Genomic DNA, 19,657 nt, shown 5'->3' on the forward strand with positions numbered 1-19,657 from the left:
TAATTAATTAGTAACTATTAAAATAATAATTAAATAATTGCCACTTAATTGTTCCTTCTTAAAACAAAATTTTCACCATTAGACTTTTCCCGTTTTTCTGTCACTTGACAGAGGTTTAATCTAAGAAATAAAACAAATATTTCTTTTGCATGACTAATAAATCTCATTATTAAAAATGGTCATTAGGGCTGGCCCGGTGGCTCAGGTGGTTAGAGCTCCATGCTCCTAACTCCGAAGGCTGCCGGTTTGATTCCCACATGGGCCAGTGGGCTCTCAACCACAAGGTTGCCGGTTCAATTCCTCGAGTCCCGCAAGGGATGGTGGGCTGCACCCCTGCAACTAAGATCGAACACGGCACCTTGAGCTGAGCTGCCTCCTAAATGGCTCAGTTGGTTGGAGCGCGGGCTTTCAACCACAAGGTTGCCAGTTCGTTCGATCCGTCGAGTCCCACAAGGGATGGTGGGCTGTGCCCCCTGCAACTAGCAACGGCAATTGGACCTGGAGCTGAGCTGCGCCCTCCACAACTAAGACTGAAAGGACAACAACTTGAAGCTGAATGGCACCCTCCACAAGTAAGATTAAAAGGACAACAACTTGACTTGGAAAAAAGTCCTGGAAGTACACACTGTTCCCCAATAAAGTCCTGTTCCCCTTCCCCAATAAAATCTTTAAAAAAAAACACAAAAACGGTGATTAGCTTTAATACTTTTCTAGTATCTCTTTTATACCGAAATATGTATGTCTATAGAGATAATCAGAAGATTTTAATATTTTGTTTTTAACTCAAAGAATAGGTAATAATATCTCAACAAATGTTAAAAGAAATTTTTAAAAGTCAAGAGTGTTTCTTCTTATAAATTTTTGGGATTTTCCAAGCTTTTAAGGACAATATTTACAATGTAGTCTCCTTTAATTTCTTCCACAAATTCAAAAAAGCAGAAAAATTTTAATGTAAAATATGTAGTTCATTTTTGTAAACTAGCTAAGAAAATGTTTTATAATGAAATAAATATTAAAACTTCAATAAAACTTTCATGATGCTAAAGTTTTTTTTTTAATTCAACACGTACATAAATTATTTTTATAAGAAATTCATATGATTAGGAAAGGGGATATTGCTAGAAACTAGCATAATTTTCTTTTTCTTTCTTTCTTTTTTTTTTGTTTTGGTAATTGTAATTTTCTTTGGTCTTCTTTGATTCTGAAATATCAAAATTTAACTGGAAGTTTATTTGTCCTGAAGAGATTGTTAAAACATTGAAAATTTCCACCATAGTCTCTCTTTGAAAAGTAACTTTTTTTTCCTTTAAATCAGATCCCTACAGTCATTTTCTGTGCAGTGTATGTACAGTGTATTTTGTATTACAAAATTCATAATTATGAGAACAAAGCAAAAAAAGATAACTACCATAGTGAAAGAAAAAAAATTATACATAAGCACAAAATACAACATTTTTAAAAAGAATAGTTGATCCCTAAGTTTAGAATGAAAAATTCCTATAAATACCTCAACTTCTTTCTCCAAAAAAGAGTAACTATTTTTTTTCTACATGGACATTGCTGCAAGCTTTATTTTTCCTTCTTCAAATCTTATGATGTCATATCAAACTATGCTGCAGCAACACTTTTTGTGTACACCCTAACTTTTCTTAACTAGTTTCTAAGTATGCCATCATTATTATAGTTGTTATCCAAATTATTATCAATTTTCTTGCTCTCTCTCCTGGAAACCATATATATATGGAGAGACATCTGAACTCCATTCTGACCTAGCACTGACTGGATCTTGCTATTGTTTTGAATCTTTAATTGACCTAATAAAAAAATATTCTATTGTGGGCACTAAACATCTTTGGGAAAAAAAATGGAGCAAGCACCAATTTTGTGACGCTATATTCACTGACAATTTATTCTATTATGTCCCTTTGTTTTCAGTGGATCTCATCAAAATTATAGAAAATATCTGTATTAATATTGAAAAATTAGATTATTGTATAAGGTTAACATTAATTTCCTTTATCTGGGTTCACTGTAGTGATCTGTGTTTCATAATCAAGATCTATAAAATTTTATTGCAAATACATTAAATCTATCTTATATTCTTAACCTCACCACATTTTTGTAATTGAAATAGCTTTAGGCTGGCAATATGCCAAATGTTTTAACAGGCAATTAGCAGAACAGAGCACCACTTACTGGTTTTTAGTTATTAGTCACAAGAATACTTAAAAGAGAAACATGATAACAATTTGATTCTCTGAGATTGGTAATAAACTTTAACAGACCTCACACAAGTCTAATACAAGAATATAGAAGCACCTCCATTAAACATTCTAATAACAAATTATGTTACAATTACCTTTTAATGTTGAAACACAACATCAAAAAACATCTGTATAAATCAAGGGACATTAATATAAATTAATATAGTCTTAATGAGTAAAATGAACCACAGAGTAGATGTTTTGTAAGGAGCTGTACTTGCAACAATAAAATTATATTTTCAATTTTCTAGCTTTAAACCCAATGTATGGTTATTCATTTATTAGTTTTTTAAATCCAAAAATATAGACCCTCAAATAAACTGCCCAAAAGACAAAAATAAATAAACTTAAAAAGCTAAATTAAGCAATTTCTAAATGTCAAAAAATTATTTTAAGCTGGTTTCAAACTCAACGTTCCTTTTTTATAGGTATAAAATCTCCCTTCAAACTTCTATTTTTATGCATCAGCTAACAACTTGAGAAACTTTATTTTCAAAAGCTGACATAGCATTCTAGTTAAGAAAACACAAAGCTTATTTACCTTGGTTTGGCTGCATATTCATATTTGGTCTGGGGCCATAGTTTCCCATTGGTTGCCCTTGACTCATTGTCATCTGATTCTGTACTGGCATGCTCTGTGATGATGGCACGGAATGGTTGTAACCTCCCATAGATCCATGGCTACTTGAAGGCATGTTCATGGAACTGTTTGTCATATTGAGTTGATTGGGACCAGGTCCCTGCATAGGCATATGGTTAGGTCCTTTGAAGAAAAGTGATCAGAAGCAAAATATGAAAGTTAAACAGATGGTCTATAGAGAAATATCTTTATAAAGTTTTTTATTTTTGCATTACCGTAATAATACCAAACAATAACTTGAGTATTTATCAATAGCAAACAAAGAAAGTGTTTTACATGAATGATTAGCAAATACTGTGAGGTGGTTATTATTCCTATTTTACAGATTAAAGTAAATGCTTTTGAAAAGCCAGGAACATTCTGAAAAACCAGAGTAATGAGGAAGTACTAGCTTTATAAGACAGCAAAACATAAAGCTGGAGTACTTAAAAGTGTGTAGTATTAGCACATAAATAAATTACAGATCAGTGAACCCAGAGCAAAGTCTAAAAACAGGCCCAAATGCATAATTTAGTAAATGATTATAGAGGTGGTATTAAGCATCAGTGGGTAAAAGAAAGATAATTCAATAAACGGTGTTGTGACAAATGAGTAGTCATCTGGAAAAAAACAAGTTGGATCCCTACCACATTACTTCCACCTAAACTAATTCCAGATGAATAAAAAAACCTAAACATTAAAAAAGAAGAAAAAGAAAAAGAAGAGAAAATTTCAGAATTTTTAAAATAATCTTGGAGTGCAAGGGCCTGCTTAAATTAAGCATGCCAGAAAATCCAGGGCCATAAGATTGATAAACTAGACTACATGAAAATAAAAAATTTGAATAAGAAAAAAAATTAAATAAAAAAATATACTGGGAAAAAATTGTTTATAAGACATATATATTACAGACCAAACTAGTTACTTAACACATAATGTAAATAAAAGACTGCCAACAGAAAAAGAGCAAAGGACATGAGTGACCAGTTCACACAAAAAATTATAAAAGGGGTCATAAACATGGGAAGACTGCTTGCTTCGCTTATAATACAAAAAGGCAAGTTAAAACTATGAGGCCCATTTTCATCTTTCAGATTCGCAAAGATCAAAAGTTTGATCCAATTACACTATGAAGAAAGAAGTACTTTCATACATTGTTCACAGAATATACAAATAAGTACTATTTTTTTATGTACAGCAATTTGGCAATGCCTATCATATGTTAAAAAGAATATAGCTTTAACTCAGCAATTTCAGTTCTTGGAATTTATCCTATAAATAAATATACAAGTTTTTGTGTGCATATGTATACAGATGCAAAATTGTGTTTGTTTACTTAGTTATATATATTTTACAGGCATATTCAAGCAGCATAATTTTTAATACCAAATGACTAGAAACAACCTATACTTCTATCATAAGGGAACTGCTCAAATAAATTAGAAGCATCCATAAAAAGAATGCAACAATGTCACCAATTAAAAAAAAAAAAAAATGAGGCAGCTCTTTATACACTGAGTGGTCTCCAAAATATATCTTTATATACTCATGATCTCCCAAGACACACCTTTAATGGGGGAAAAAATGATATATAATACTAATGTATGCTACTTTTTTGTTTTTAAAAAAAGAGTAAGAAGACAAAAGAATATATATCCTTAAAATATGTAAAACACACATACACGTTTTATATACAGAAAATCTCTCTTGAAGGAGAACTAGACACCAATGACAGGAAGTGTCTGGAGAGGTGAAGGTTTGTATACATTTTGGTACTTTTCGATTTTGGTACTATATGCATTTACTCTCTCGTCTTTTTTAAAAAAAAATTCAGTTAACTTTTTTCGAAAGGGAAACTGAGATTGAGAGGTTGTCTGACCAAGATTAAACAGTATATAAATAGCTCTACAACTTAGATTATAAAATATTAAAAACAAAATTAAAATAGTAAATGTAAAGCATATATATTAATTTGTGTACAAAACAGTTAACGAAATGCTATAAGGAACTTATTAAAAAAAGAAAATATAAGTAACTAGACTTTCAATTTCTCCTACACCTAACTATAACTATCGTGTTTCCCCGAAAATAAGACCTAGCCAGACAATCAGCTCTAATGCATCTTGTGTAACAGAAATTAACGTAAGACCCCGGTCTTATGTAAGACCGGGGTCTTATGGTAAAACAAGACCGGATCTTATATTAATTTTTGCTCCACAAGATGCATTATAGCTGACTGTTCGGCTAGGTCTTATTTTTGGGAAAACATGGTATCTATAAATTGTTTTGGAAGCTCTACAGTATTTTGGACAACCTAGGTTCTAACTGATTAAAAATCTCTGGCTTATAAAGAACATAACTATTCCAGGTGACCTTACACAAAAAATAAAATATCATGTTAACAGTAATTATATTGCTGCTAAACTGTTTCTTCAGCCTTAGGCTTGAATGTTATATGGACAAGTTAAGTCAAAATCTTAATTAAAGGTACCACCATAAAAAAAAAAACTCACAAAACTTCTAACTTGCTAACTTGTATAATTACTACCCTTCCAGTTTTACAAAGTTGTGTCCTGATAAGCTAAATGTGGATTCAGCAAGAAGATTCCTCCTGGCTACAACCTGACAAGTAGTTATGTCTTTAATCCTACTTCCATACTACTGTGGGCCACTGACTGGGGCAAGCTTTAGCAGAAAATAGAAGATAACCACTGAAACACCATGGCCCTTCTAACTGAGCAATCACACAACAATCTTCTATGAAGCAGGCTACTTGGCCTCTTGCTCTGTGCTCTTTAGCTTGGTTGTCTACACTCATTGTCCCTGGACACCAATGCTATCAACCAATACAATCAGCTAAGATGAAACTATCCTAAGGATGCTAATTACTAATTTTAAAAATAAATTGCTGTTATTTTAATTTACTTTCATTACTGCTATTTGTGTAATACTTTCTTTAGTTAATGACTTAACTTTAGAAAGTAAAAATATTCTTGTATTAAATGTAGAAAACACCCCACCAGATAGTTTAAGTATGGGCTGTGGCTGTTACAAAACCAAAATAATTTAAAGCTACTTTTCAGATTAAAAATCCAGACCAACAAAGGGTAACTAAATAAGCATCCAATGGCTTGAAAGATATTCTAAGTGGCTCTAAACTTAGAATGGATAAACAGTAAAGGGAATGGCTCATTATATAAGACAGCTGTCATTATTTTTCAGCTTTTAATTTTGCTTTAATGTTCATTTCCATATTTATGCTATAAATATATGTACTCATACAAATCTATACTCAGCCTCAATAGTATCAAAGAGGAAATACTAAATATATTAGCACTTTAGAAATTGTTGTTTCTTTTCCCTATGTGTTTTTCCAGCAATACTGTTTCTGAGACCAATAAATTTTTAATACAAAACTCAAGGAAATGTTATACTACCTTTTTATAAACAGAATTTAATTCTTAAGCATCGCACAATGCCTTTTTTTCCAAAAAGCTTCTTAAGCCAGCTGCACTGCATAGTTTCAGACAGACTAAATTTAGCCAGTTCTGTTTATCAGAGGAATGCTGTGTGTCAGCTACATCAAAGCCCAAGGGCAGCCTGATAAACACTGAATACAGGTCACGTAGCTCTGTAGCTAACAAACTCTAAGAGAGCTTGTACTCGGGGGCATTCAAAGCAGTTTTGTCATCAACAATCTAGTATCCCTTGAGCCCCCATGTCGTTTCAGTTGCTAAGCAACTCTGGTGTTAATGTCTTAGAGGAGAAAAACTTACCAGGCATCTGGCCGTTCATCTGGTTCTGCATGTGTGGTGCAGGAGGACCCCCACCTACCATTCCATCTGAAGGCATGTTGTGAGAGCGTGGAGGTGGGGGAGGGCCGCTCTGATTCATCCCTCCAGGACCCATAGGCATATTCTGTGTGGGTGGCTGAAAGAAGACAGTTTAGTAAAACAAGAAACAGTTAGATTAATATATTAAAGATGCATATGGCATAACAGTTGTCTATATTATTAAATTAGGAACAAAATCACATACGCATTTAAATTTCTTTTAATGCATTTTAATCATGGACTTACTAACATCCTATTTAATATGCCCCCAAAACTTCACAAGATCATTAGCATGAATACATCACCTGACCACCTTAGACCAAAAGAACACAACGAAAGTATATTTTACTCTATAAAATCTCAATAATGAAAATAAAAATGTTAACATCCTGTACAAAAAAAATTTTCATTTATATGTGTATAAGGATTTCTAATGTGTCCATTGTTGTTATTTAAATTGTTTTAAAAATTAAGTCTCTTATCATTAATATATTTGGATGTATTTTCCATTAATGATGGATTTTACCTTAAAAGATACAGGAGCAAAAAATTATTAAAGAACCAGAGCCCCCAAATGTAATATACGTTATACTGTTTGGGGAGGGGGGAAATGGTGTTGGCTGGGGAATGCTTTAAACCACAAAGACTCAGTTCAGCCTAACATTTCTGTGCCGACTGCTTCTATAGATTGGAAACATTACTGATGGCCTCCAAGGGTACAGAGACAGCTGCCTCAAAAGGATGCCTTTGGCAAATTTCCTAATGAAAGTGTGAAGAAAATCACTGACTAACCTTGAGAGTTCACAAAAGGGCGAAAGGAAAAACACAGATAGATACAAGGTGGTCTGCAACACCTGGCTCCCTTCTTGGGGATATTTTGGTGAAGAAAGCAAATGGTTAGTTTCTTTCCAAACTCCCATTTTTAAGCCTGCAGGAGGATAGGAAAGTATTATTCTTTACATATCTATTAGGTTGGTGCAAAAGTAATTGCAGTTTTTGCAATTATTTTTAACCTTCTAAACCACAATTACTTTTGCACCAACCTAATATTTCTGCCTCTTTTCTCTGCTTATCTATGTTCTAAACATAATGCCTATCCTTGTAATTTCAGTCATTCTCTTTCTCCGTTTTTAGATGGCCAGTTACTGTGTCTGTACCATCAAGATATTGTACACACAGTCCTCTCTGGCACAGTTAACAGATATACATTGTTTTTTAGTCATATGGAAACACTCAATCTCCATCCATAATCACTAACATGTACAAATATAACCAGGTGTTACTCTAATAGTATCCACTTAAAATACATAATCTTAATTTCTTCACTACTAAATCCAGATAATGCTTTTTATTAAACATTGTCTCTTTCTCATCTGAAATTCTTTATTCAATTTGTAGTCTTTAAATACTTAACCATCTTGTTCAGTTTTCAAAAAAGTTACCAAACATTAACTCAGTGTCACATATCTTAGTTTTAAATTATTGTTTATTTACCGTCCTTCAAACATGGTTGACCTTGACCCTCTTGTTTGAAAATAAAAATCCTCCTATATTTGTGCCCAAATTTTATATTGAAAATTCATGTTCTCATTCTCAATTGGTATGAATTTCTCAGTTCATACAACATCAGGATCCATGGTTCCCATAATAGAGTAGGATTGTATCAAACCCTCCTGCTGATAAGTTATCTACACAAATGTAAAAACTGTTTGAAAACACTAAAGAGCACTGTACACAGAAAAGAATAGGAAGGGTTACAACTCTTGAAAGAAGGGAAGCATAGAAGATGAACTACACAATCACCTTGGCTTTTTCCCTGATTTTGCAGTATAAGTGGCAAACAAGAGTCCAAGTAGAAAGTGGCAGGTCTACTGGACTGAGAAGACAACAGTTTTTGGCTACCAGAGAGCTGGAAACTAACGAACAAAGCCTCAGAGAAGAAGAACCACAAAAAGGAGGGAAATTCAAGAAAACTAGCAGAGAACGGCAGTTAGGCTAAAGAGTGGAACAGAGATTTTAGCTTCTGTCCGGTGCTAACAAGAGAAAACCGGAGTATAGGTCCCACCAAGTTAAAATGGCCTTCATAAATAACTCAAGCCCTCATTTTAAGACTTCAAAAAGTCTCTCCTTAGATTAAGGTCAAAACTGAAATAGATCAACCCTAACAAGTGTTATAATCAACTGTCAATAAGCTCAAAGTGATTTCATAGTACTTCACCTACCAAAGTAAAAATTTAACTCTTTGGAAGAAAATAACACCAAGTAGAGTCCCCACAATTGTTCATTCATAATGTCTGGCATTCCGTTAAAAAGTACAAGGCGTTTGATTGCACTCCTGGAGTCGTAGTAATCAGCACTGTGTAACTACGGGGAGGACTACATATCCCAAAAAGCCTGCCAAGCCATGCGCGGACTGGCAGAAGGAGTCGGCTACACCAGGTGCTGGGTGAGAGGCGCAGATTCTGAGTTGCTGTGTGGTGGTCAGCGCGATGCCCAAGGCCAAGGGGAAGACCCGGAGACAGAAGTTTGATTAGGTTGTTAAATGAATCATTTTAACCGGAATGCTAGACTGCAGGCAGCGCAGCGGACTGAGCACTCCTACATCTGACATACCTGGGACCATGACAAGTCACTGTGCTGCAACCTGGCCAAGATGGGGCTGGCCAAGGACCCCAACAAGGCAGTGCCCCTCTATAAGAGAAAGGTAAGGCCACAGAGGAGAGGCCTCAGAGGAAGCCCTATGCGCTAAATGACCTGGCGGCAGAAGCCAGCCTCCCAGAAAAGGAAATGCGCTCTCAGGACCTCATAGACTATGTAGGCTGGCTACGTGGTGGAGAACCATGGGGAGGACTTATAAGGCAATCGCGCCTGGGATGAGAATAATTATTATTGAGACACACCGAGACAGATTCGGAATAAGATCAGTGTCTCTAAGCATTTTTATCCAGCTGAGTGATAAGCCTTCGTTGATTCTTTGCAGAAGAATAAGATGGAGGTTGAATGACTGGTTCATGTCTGCCCTCAGGCTGAGGCCTCCTCCTGGACCCCGAGTTTAAGGCAAGGAAGGGTGTGTGGCTATAGATAGGGCTGTCCAAACAGCATGGAAGCAAAAGGTTATTTTTTTCTCTCTCTTACTTCCCTCTCTGGGAAAGAAACTGTATTACAGAGGCTCCAATTTATATTCTGGGGGCTCTGAGCAAAGCCAAAACTTGCTGTTTGCAGAGTGGGTGGTTTGTTTGAATCTAGTCTGTAAATAATAAAACGAAACTTGCTAAAAAAAAATTACAAACATTCTAAAAAACTAGAATAAACAGCCAACACCCATTAGGTTATTAAAAAAAAAAGCTACAGCAGCAACAACTATTGGCAGGAATGCAGAGCAAATTAAATTCTCATACATGCTAGTGGGATTGTAAAAGGGTATAGCTACTGTGGAAAACAATTTGGCATTTCCTCAGAGTTAAACATAGAGTTACCATATGACCTAACAATTCCACTCCTGGTATAGACCCAAAAGAACTGAAGACATAATATGTTCACATAAAACTTGGATACAAATGTTCATAGCAATATTTGTAATAGCCAAAAAGTAGGATAAAAACACCAAATGTCTATCAACTAATGAATGGATAAACATAATGTGGTATATCCATACGATAGAATGTTATTCAGCTATATAATGTACTGATACAACAACACAGACAAACCTTGAAAACACTATGCTAAGTGAAAGAAGCCAGACTCAAAGGCCACACATTGTATAACTCTGTTTATATGAAATGTTCAGAATAGATAAATGCAGAAAGACAGAAAATAGATTGATTAGTTGTTGCCAGAGGATGGGCAGAGGGGAAATTTGGGATTGACTGTCAACAATTAAGAGGTTTCTTTTGGGGGTGATGGAAATGTTATAGTGGTGATAGTTGCACAGAACTGTGAATATACTAAAAACAAATGAACTGCATACTTTAAAAGGTTAAAAAGCGCAAAGACAATGTACAACATTGTGAAAGGGTCCAACACCTCTAACTAGAGTTATAAGTAACAATAGAGAAAATTAACCATAGGTAATATTGAAGAATACTGGTAAAGAATTTTCTAAAGCTAACAAAAGACATGAGTCTCTAGCAAATGAATGAACCTCTACAAACCTCAGCATGATATGGGAAAAAAACATACCTAGACACATCAGAGTAAAAAGTCTTAAAAGAGAAAATATTAAAAAGTAACCAGGGAAAATACGACACACTACCTTTAGGGTAACTAATGCCAATAATACTAACAACCAATTTTTTATCAGAAAATATGGAAACAGAATACAATAAAATGACATCTTTAAAGTGCTAAGACCAAAAAAAAACAAAACAAACAAACCATCAACCTAGAGTTCTATACTAAGAGAAAATATCCTCCAAGTGAATATGAAGTAATAGTTTCAGATGAACAAAAGCTGAGAGAACTCCTTTACAAGTGAAGGGAATTCATGAAGCTAAAAGAAAAAGACCCCAGATGGAAGTACAGAACTGGAGAGATAGAAAGGAATGGAAAGGTAAATATAAATTGGTAGATAAATATAAATTAATATTGGTATTTAAAATAACAGTAACAATGACTTGTATGGTTTAACATACGCAGAAGTATAAAACATATGACAAGACTAACACTGAAGACAGCAAGATAAAGGAAGTTAAAAGTTACTCGCATTTTTCAGCAAGTGTTAAATTTGACCACTTCTACCAACACCTCCTCTGCTACCATCATGGTACAAGCCACCATCACGTGTCATGTTGATGACTACAATAGCCTCATAACTGGATTCCCTGCTTCGATCCATGCTTCCTTATAGTAAATTTCTACATACTAACCAGAATAAGCTTGTTAAAATACATCAATTCACTCTTCTACTCCAAATTCTTCAAGAGGTTCCAATTTCAGAGTAAAAACCAAAGTACTTACAATAGCCTACAAGATAGGATCTGTCCACACAACTTTCTTACCGTATTCTGTTCCAGCCACAAAAACCATCATGCTGTTCCTTGAACAAGCCAGGTACAGTTGTATTTCAGGACTTTTCCACAGCTTATTTCCTCTGCCTCAAACACCCTGCTTCAAGTCTTTGCTCAAATGTTACTTTCTCAATGAGATCTACCCTGAACACTCTATTTCATGTTGCAAATTCCATCCCCCGCCTCCAGCATTCCCACTATACCTTTCCCTGTTCTATTTTTTTCATTTCCGTAGCTATTATCTTCCAACAAGCTTTATTTATTTATTTATAGCAAGGAGGGGTGTGTGGCTACAAATTATTTATTATGCCTGCCTTGCTGCTAGAATATAAAACCTGAGAGCAGAAATGTTTGTTTTGTTCACTGATGTTTCAAAGTTACTTACTGCCTGTCACACAGTAGGCACTTAATATTTAGTAAATAAATGAACTCTCAAATTTAAATGCCCATAAAACTAAAAATAAGTCTGATAAAATTATCTTCAGTGTTTCTTTAAAATATAAGAATATCACTGCAAAATATAATTTTTAGCTTAATAATCCTTCATTTGTATAACTATCATTAGTATAGCTGTCATTAATATAGTTCCCCACAAGGAAGCACTAAAATAACACATAGAAGTAGATTTAGAAATAAATTATTATTCAAAGTAGGAGACATATATAAATAATAATACTACGAAAAGCTGATAAAGAGATGACCTCTATATACACAAACAAAAGGCCCTTGATTAGACAACCAGGAATAGCTCCAAAAGCCCCATCAGTATCACATTTGCCTTACTTCCTAGTCCTAAATCAGTCTCCAAAAATGAGTCCTATACATATCTGAAACAGTTAAGGAAGATCTCCTTGATTCCTCATGCATTCCCACAAGAAATTTCAAAAAAGCCTTGAATTTATACAAGCTTTCAACTTTACCAACTGATTTCCTCAATAATCTCATCAATTGTCGTGTCTTCTTGTGCCCTCAAAAAAGACAGCTAATACAAAATTCAGTCCTACTATAAAACTTGATAGGATGAATTTTTGCTAACTAATTACCTCCCACTTATTTTTACAGCATGTTTCCCCCCATTTTCCTAAGGGATTAGGCCCTAGAATGATTCACCTACTAACAATACTCTCCCCAGTTTTAGTAATAATTCCCCATTAAATTCAGTCTTCCTCCTTTATGGAACAGCAACACTCCCATGATAACAAATCCAACATTAGACTACATCAGCTCTGTGTTTATACTACCTGATCCTGATAATGTTAACCAACAGCCTCTCCATATCCATATAATCTTAACAAAAAGTAAATGTCTTCTTCCCAGACCAAGAGAATTCTCTAGAAAATACTTAACACACACACACACACACACACACACACACACACCCCAAATACACTCCTGAAACATGGGGTGATAGGACTCTAAACCCTTCTTAAAGTTATAACACCATCCACTAGAAAACAAGAAGATATATTGATTTAATCTTGAATTTATTTTTTTATATTATTTTCATATCTATACCAATCTGGCTGAATTACAAAAGTAATGTGTAACCATTTTAAAAACAGAAAAAATACAAATGGAAATCATTGCTAAATGCTTTATATGCATTCCTCCAGGAACTTCTTAAAAATTCATACATTTAATATTTAAAAACAGGGTCACACTATTCAGTGGTTTCTTTTATTCTACTGTAGACATTATTTACTAGTTATATGATTCAACCTCATTCAAAATTGTAGAATTCAACTGTATAAGCTATCACAGTTTTTACCCACCTCAATACTGACACTTGTTCCTAGTCTGCTTTTTCTAACGTAAACGATGCCTAAATTAACAGTCTTGTACAAATACTTCTCTGTATTTATTCTGTGCAGATAAGAGTGAATTGCTTAATTTCCAACACTTAGGGTTTTGTTTTTTTTCCCTGAGCTATATACCACAGAAATTTGTTTGTAGAAGGGAGAGCTAGATACAGTATTTTCAATTAATGACAGAGGAACAATCTTTAGGTTCCCTAGTACATTTGGAAGTTACATTCACTGATTTAATACAGTTTTGTAAAAGAAATCAATATACTCACAAACATATATACATACATGCATATACACATACATACATGCATATACACACACTAACATTTATATTCTTCACATAAGATATATCCAATATCTAAACTCAATTAGACAGTTCTGAATTTTATACTGTCCAGCAAATAGTTAACATGATTTTTTCTAGGATTCTGAAAAGAGAATGCTGGCAATACTGGCAAAATGCTGCCTATATTAATCCAGAGAAATGTGCCCCCGTGAATCAATTATCTATAAAATACAGGGGTATCTCCTTTGTGAAACCTCCCCTACCACTCACTTTGCAGAATTAATCACTTCTTTCATGTTTCAAATATACTTACATATATAGTACGTCTAAAATAGCATGTATTATACCATCTGTTGAGTTGTCTTTAATATCAGTTATAGAACTTATGGGCATACTAAAGGTTTTATGTCACATTTTTTAAAGAATCATATCAATACCTTTACAGTTTCCTCCTTTTTCTCAATAAAGCCATCCTCACACTTCAAGATCAGATAAAAATTGATTTATACTAAATTTATACTAAATCTTATACAAATAAACATTTCAGAAGACATTTCACTTATAGTCTTGCTTCTGTTTTTAATGACAAAATGTTTTAATAAGACGCCTTTTATTGTGCAGTACCATATAAGGTACAAAAGAAAGACGACTTGGAAACCAGCTATGGAAGGTAAATGTGTTAAAGGGGAGAAGTCTGAGATGACCACCATGTTTCCGACTAAAAGAACTGTGTTTATACTACTCACTTGAGATAGGAAATATAAAGCCGCAAGCTGTGGACTTTTTTTCCCTTTTAACAGCAGGAAACAAAACAGGGAGCTGAGGAAAATGGGAGTTTTGTCCATATTGTGTTGAGAGGCCTGTGGAATATCCAAATGGATGCCTACTGGAAGCTGGATTCATGTTTCACACTCAAGCAAGAAGGTACGTATTTAGGAGCTATCAATGTATTGGGGAACCTGAAGTCAAGAATATAAGAAACCAGGAATATGGATAAATCTCCCAGGAAGTGTGTTTATAGTAAAAAGATGTTCGAAAACATAATATTTGATGGGCATGTTAAAGATAAGAAGCAGAGCAGCTAGTGTGGTAAGAAGGAAACTATCACAGAAGTCAAGGAACAGAGGTTTTAAAGGAATGAGCCTTAAGCCACACCTCTTCTGAGACTGAATATTGAAGTTTTTGTTTTGAGTTATATAACATTTATTGCAGAACAAAGATTCATATTTGTGACAAAGTCCAAAAAAAGTTTCAAAGGAGAAAAGTCAACACAATCATACCAAATATGTTTACCAAACATTTAAAATGTAAAACTTCTTAGCAATGACAATATTTAAGAAAAGCTATTTTCATAATTCTAAATAAGACGGTAAACTCTTTCATTAAAAAAAAGTATTTGTAATAAAAACAAGGCACAGAATAGTGTGTATGGCCAGGTTCTACTTGCATAGAAAAGAAGTATGCATTTATAGTGGCTTTTAATTGCATAAAAAGCAGATAGAAGATACAGATGGCAGTAGGCTTTGTATGCCTTTTTGTAGTTTTTGATATTCTAACCATGTCAAAGTATTACCTATGCTAAAAATTAAATTAAAAATTATAAATGAAATATATTCTGATCTTTAAAAATGTTCCACAGCTCTAAGCATGTGTTCCTTCACTTCACTTGGATCACACCTGTAAACAGTAAATTCTATAATACCAAATTTTAGTCATTAAAGTACCTTAACAGATGCTCTGCCAGCATGGTCACTGAACCTGAAGATTAATAGATGATTGTTTTTACTGAAGCTTGTATAATGAACAGATATTCAAGTGCTGCCCAAGGGTTGCTCAGAACATCAAGTGTGGCATCACCAAAATAACACAACGTAGAAAATGAAAAATATGTAAAATATTAAACTACTATAAATCAATTTTTATTAGTCGACATCAAATAAAATTATTCATAATAAATTTAAAATTCAAGAAGTGTATCTGATTAAATTAGGGATTTTAAAAAACTTATAATGAATTAAGTGAAAGCGAGATAAGCAATTCCAATCAGTTTTCAGCCTTCTTTTAAAATTGAGACAAGCTTACACACTCAATCTTAGTGAATGGTATCATTATGTCAAGTCTCCAAACTCTCCCTTACTCTTCGTATTATTCAGTAAATGAATCCTGCTAGTCTTGCTTCAAATACTCCTGAATCTGCCTTCTCTTTCCATTTATACTTTCCAATTGTGTACTACTTTCATCTTCATCATCATCAAAATTTACTGAGCACCTCCTTCACGTTGGATACCGTAAATTGTTTTATTTAAACCTCATAACATTACAGAGTAAGTATTATCTTTCTTATACTGTAAAAATAGTTCATAGTACACATCAAATGAAGTAGATACTACAGGAATAGGAATCAGATTTTCTTCAAGTTCCACATATCCTCAGAATGTCACTGGATACTCCATTTAAAAAGCATGAAAAGGTCCTCAGTTCCTAGCTGACCATTAGAATCACCTAAGAAGCTTTGAAAATGTGCAGCAAAGGAAAAGAACCACTAGACTGTGTCATTATCCAAGTTCCTTCCAGTGCTAAAATGTTTAACTCTGTAGAAATACTTCCAGACTGTAGGCCTTAAAATAGAAAGACTATTTTCTCAAGTTTTTTCCCCAAAGAAAAAGTAATGAACAAAAACTTTTCGTGATTTAAATTGTTCTCTCATTCTTTCCTAAACCAATAGTGCCTTCCACTTCATATATGCTAAAATTTAGCAGATGACAAAAATAAATGAACAATAACTAATATTAGGCTAAAACTTAGAAATGCAATTTCTTCAAAGTATATGTGAGAAAGAAAAGAACTGCATACACATAATATAGTCTTATTTTCTACTAGTAAAATTGTTCCTAGTTCATATGATGAAAATAATTGTCAATAGTTTATGTTGTTTCAGAAAGTAAATACCAACTCCGAGAACCAGTATTCAAACAATGCCTCCAAGGTTTACCAAGGAAGGGGCAAGAGTACTGTACATTTTGAATTGTCAGCTTTTTATAAATATTCAGTCTTTCTGGGCCACCTTAGCTGTCAGATAAGATGCTCGTATGCATGCCTGCCTATAGAATACACTCTTCTCCCATTTCTGATTTGCTGCTTCTCAGCTATGGGGGTGGGGGGGGGGGGCTTAACATTAAAGAAACAAATGTTAAAATATGTGTAAGTTTAAGAATAGTTTCTGTTATTAACTTAAACAGGCATACCTCATTGTATTGCACTTAAATTTCCTAGGCATCTCAGATACTGCATTTTACAAAACGCTCCACCAAGAATATTATGACTTGCTGATGGCTCAAATGATGACTAGCATTCTTTAGCAATAAAGTACTTTTTAATTAAGGTATGTACATTTTTTAGACATAAAGCTATTGCACACTTAATAAACTACAGTATAGTGTAAACATAACGTTTATGTATACCGAGAAACCAAATATTCATATAACTTGCTTTACTGTGGTATTTGCTTGATTGCAGTTTTTCTTTTATTGTGGTGGTCTGGAATCGAACCTGCATTATCTCTGAGGTATGCCTGTAATGCTTTTGTAATAAGAATATACAGGGCCCGACCTAAAAAAGTAAAATGTCTATGTAGTGCACTGGCTTTCTTTATAAGTTATTTTTCTCCTTATAGGTATTTTTCCATTTATTCCTGGCTTTTGAATTCTTGACTTCCTTTCAAATAGAATCTTGTTAGATGTAGCCTAGTTTCAGGTACATGAAATACTGTGTTTCCCGAAAATAAGACCTAACTGGAAAATAAGCCCTAGCATGATTTTTCAGGATGACATCCCCTGAATATAAGCCCTAATGCGTCTTTTGGAGCAAAAATTAATATAAAACCTGGTCTTATTTTCGGGGAAACACGGTATTACTATAAATATACAATTCTTCTTTTTGGGGGACATGAAAAAATCTGATGGTTAAACCTACACACGAGTGTAATTATGAGCATACTTCCAATTCCCACAACAGATAAATGAAGTAAAGTGAAAATTCCATTCTGCAAAACTTTAGTAAAATCATTCTACGCCACACAGGTCTTTTTCAGGGTCAATTTCTCAAAGTACAGTTAGTAACTAGTATACGCTCCCTTTTGTCAGATTGGTTATATTCATTATGTATTCTTTCATTCTAGTTTTCCCAAAATTCACTTCACTTCCTATTTTATCTCCAAAACAATTGTTTTCCTTCTAGTTGATTTTTTTTTTCCCCTCTCTAGCCCCACTTTTCATTATTGGTTCAACCCTCTTTTATTCCCACTACTATAAGGATATATATTTCTTTCTATTTCTAGAACTTCTCCTCCTTTGTTAACTCAGCTTCCCAAGCAACTTGACCTTCAAAATATCTACTATTTTAAGTAAAATCTTCACCATCTATTTTTAAACTTTGACTAGTATTAAGAGGAAAACATTTTACTTCAAAATATACAAATATCAGTATTTATATTCAATAGTAAAATATGATATAAAATGATGACTCAATGGTAAATGAATGAAATAATGGTAGATTTGTACTGAAATGTGTCTCTTTCCTTTGAAATGGTTGATAACTAGGTAATGGTAAAATAATAATATACTTTGCCTGAATATAAATGGTAATAATTTTTACTGCCCTAATTTATCTATAGAGAAAAATGTGAATACTATAATAAACATATAAAAAATTCAGTAGGAGTTTTTAACTTAACAACAACAGGTTAAGAATAGTAAGTTCTGAATTACAGATTTTGTGCTGTTATCATAATGAATTTTTATGGTAAGCTCAATTTTACCTTACTGGCATCTCAAAAATTAATACCTTCCTGAGAAAGGGCAAAAGAAATGAGTAAACCTCAAAATACATGATCTAAACAAATATTTGGGGTTCTTTATAAAAGCTAAAGAGAATGTAAAATATATTTGAGAAGCTGTAATGTTTAAGATTTTAAGATATTTCCACATTTTATGGAGACATTATTTCAAATTAAGACAAACTGACACAATCCACAGTTTCCATAGTATCATAAATTAAGAGAATCTCAGTTGGTTAGGTAGAAGGGATGTAAAAGGGATACAGAATCATCCAAGCACACTCTACAAACTACACCTCTTCCCCAACAAGATTCTGGTAAGACTCCCTAGAGGGAAACGTGCTCCCTTTTACTCTTAATGTCCTGACTGGAGAATCCCTCTAGTCAGTAATAATGAGTTATTACTGACGAGAACATGCTGAGAATGTGTCATATCTTGCATATGTGCTAGAACAAGAAAAAAGGTTACAAATCACTGAGTTACAGGTCACCATGGTGATATAAGCTAAATTCTTAACCTGACACTTCAACCTGTATTTTAGTCCCCAAAGTATAAGCAGATGACTCATTGAACTTTTTTATTTAATACCTAGGTACAGAAATAGCACCAAACAAGATAAACCAAAAATGATAAAGCATTCATTTCTTCATTTCTATAACAATACGATAGAACAATGAAGACACTGCAGCTTGTAAATTTTAGATTCAAGCTTTGAGAAGATGAGTTAAGTCCTACCCTGATACACAAGCATAAGAGTAAATGAGTCAAGTATTTTACTCCATTTCATCCTAGTAGCAACATGACTTGATAGCGTAATGCACAAACTGCTTTCACTAAGGTCTAGGTTTAACTGCCATGCTACCACTTACCAACTACAAGCCCCTAAGCATGTTAATTAACCTGAGACTCAGCCTCCTCAATCACAGAATGGGACTAATAAAGTATCTTAAAGAATCCTGAGGATAAAATAAAGTATTAAAAGGACCCATACATAGTAGTCATTCTG

General features: G+C 33.7%; 1 protein-coding gene and 1 pseudogene across 4 annotated transcripts in view; one reads left to right on the plus strand and one right to left on the minus strand.

The window, feature by feature from the left end:
- SS18 (SS18 subunit of BAF chromatin remodeling complex) overlaps positions 1 to 19,657 on the minus strand; it is a 63,558-nt gene that overhangs the window by 25,776 nt on the left and 18,125 nt on the right. For all 4 annotated transcript variants that reach the window (XM_019741245.3, XM_019741246.3, XM_074340210.2 and 1 more), the window contains 2 exons: positions 6,660 to 6,813; positions 2,806 to 3,027 (listed from right to left, as the gene is read on the minus strand). In XM_019741245.3, the coding sequence (XP_019596804.1) occupies positions 2,806 to 3,027; positions 6,660 to 6,813 (376 nt within the window). The remainder of the gene's footprint in view (positions 1 to 2,805; positions 3,028 to 6,659; positions 6,814 to 19,657) is intronic.
- LOC109452378 (nucleolar protein 16 pseudogene) lies at positions 9,206 to 9,847 on the plus strand (annotated as a pseudogene).

Source organism: Rhinolophus sinicus, chromosome 4 (assembly GCF_057876585.1).
Source record: "Rhinolophus sinicus isolate RSI-liver-muscle chromosome 4, RSI-T2T, whole genome shotgun sequence".
Taxonomy (NCBI): Eukaryota; Metazoa; Chordata; class Mammalia; order Chiroptera; family Rhinolophidae; genus Rhinolophus; species Rhinolophus sinicus.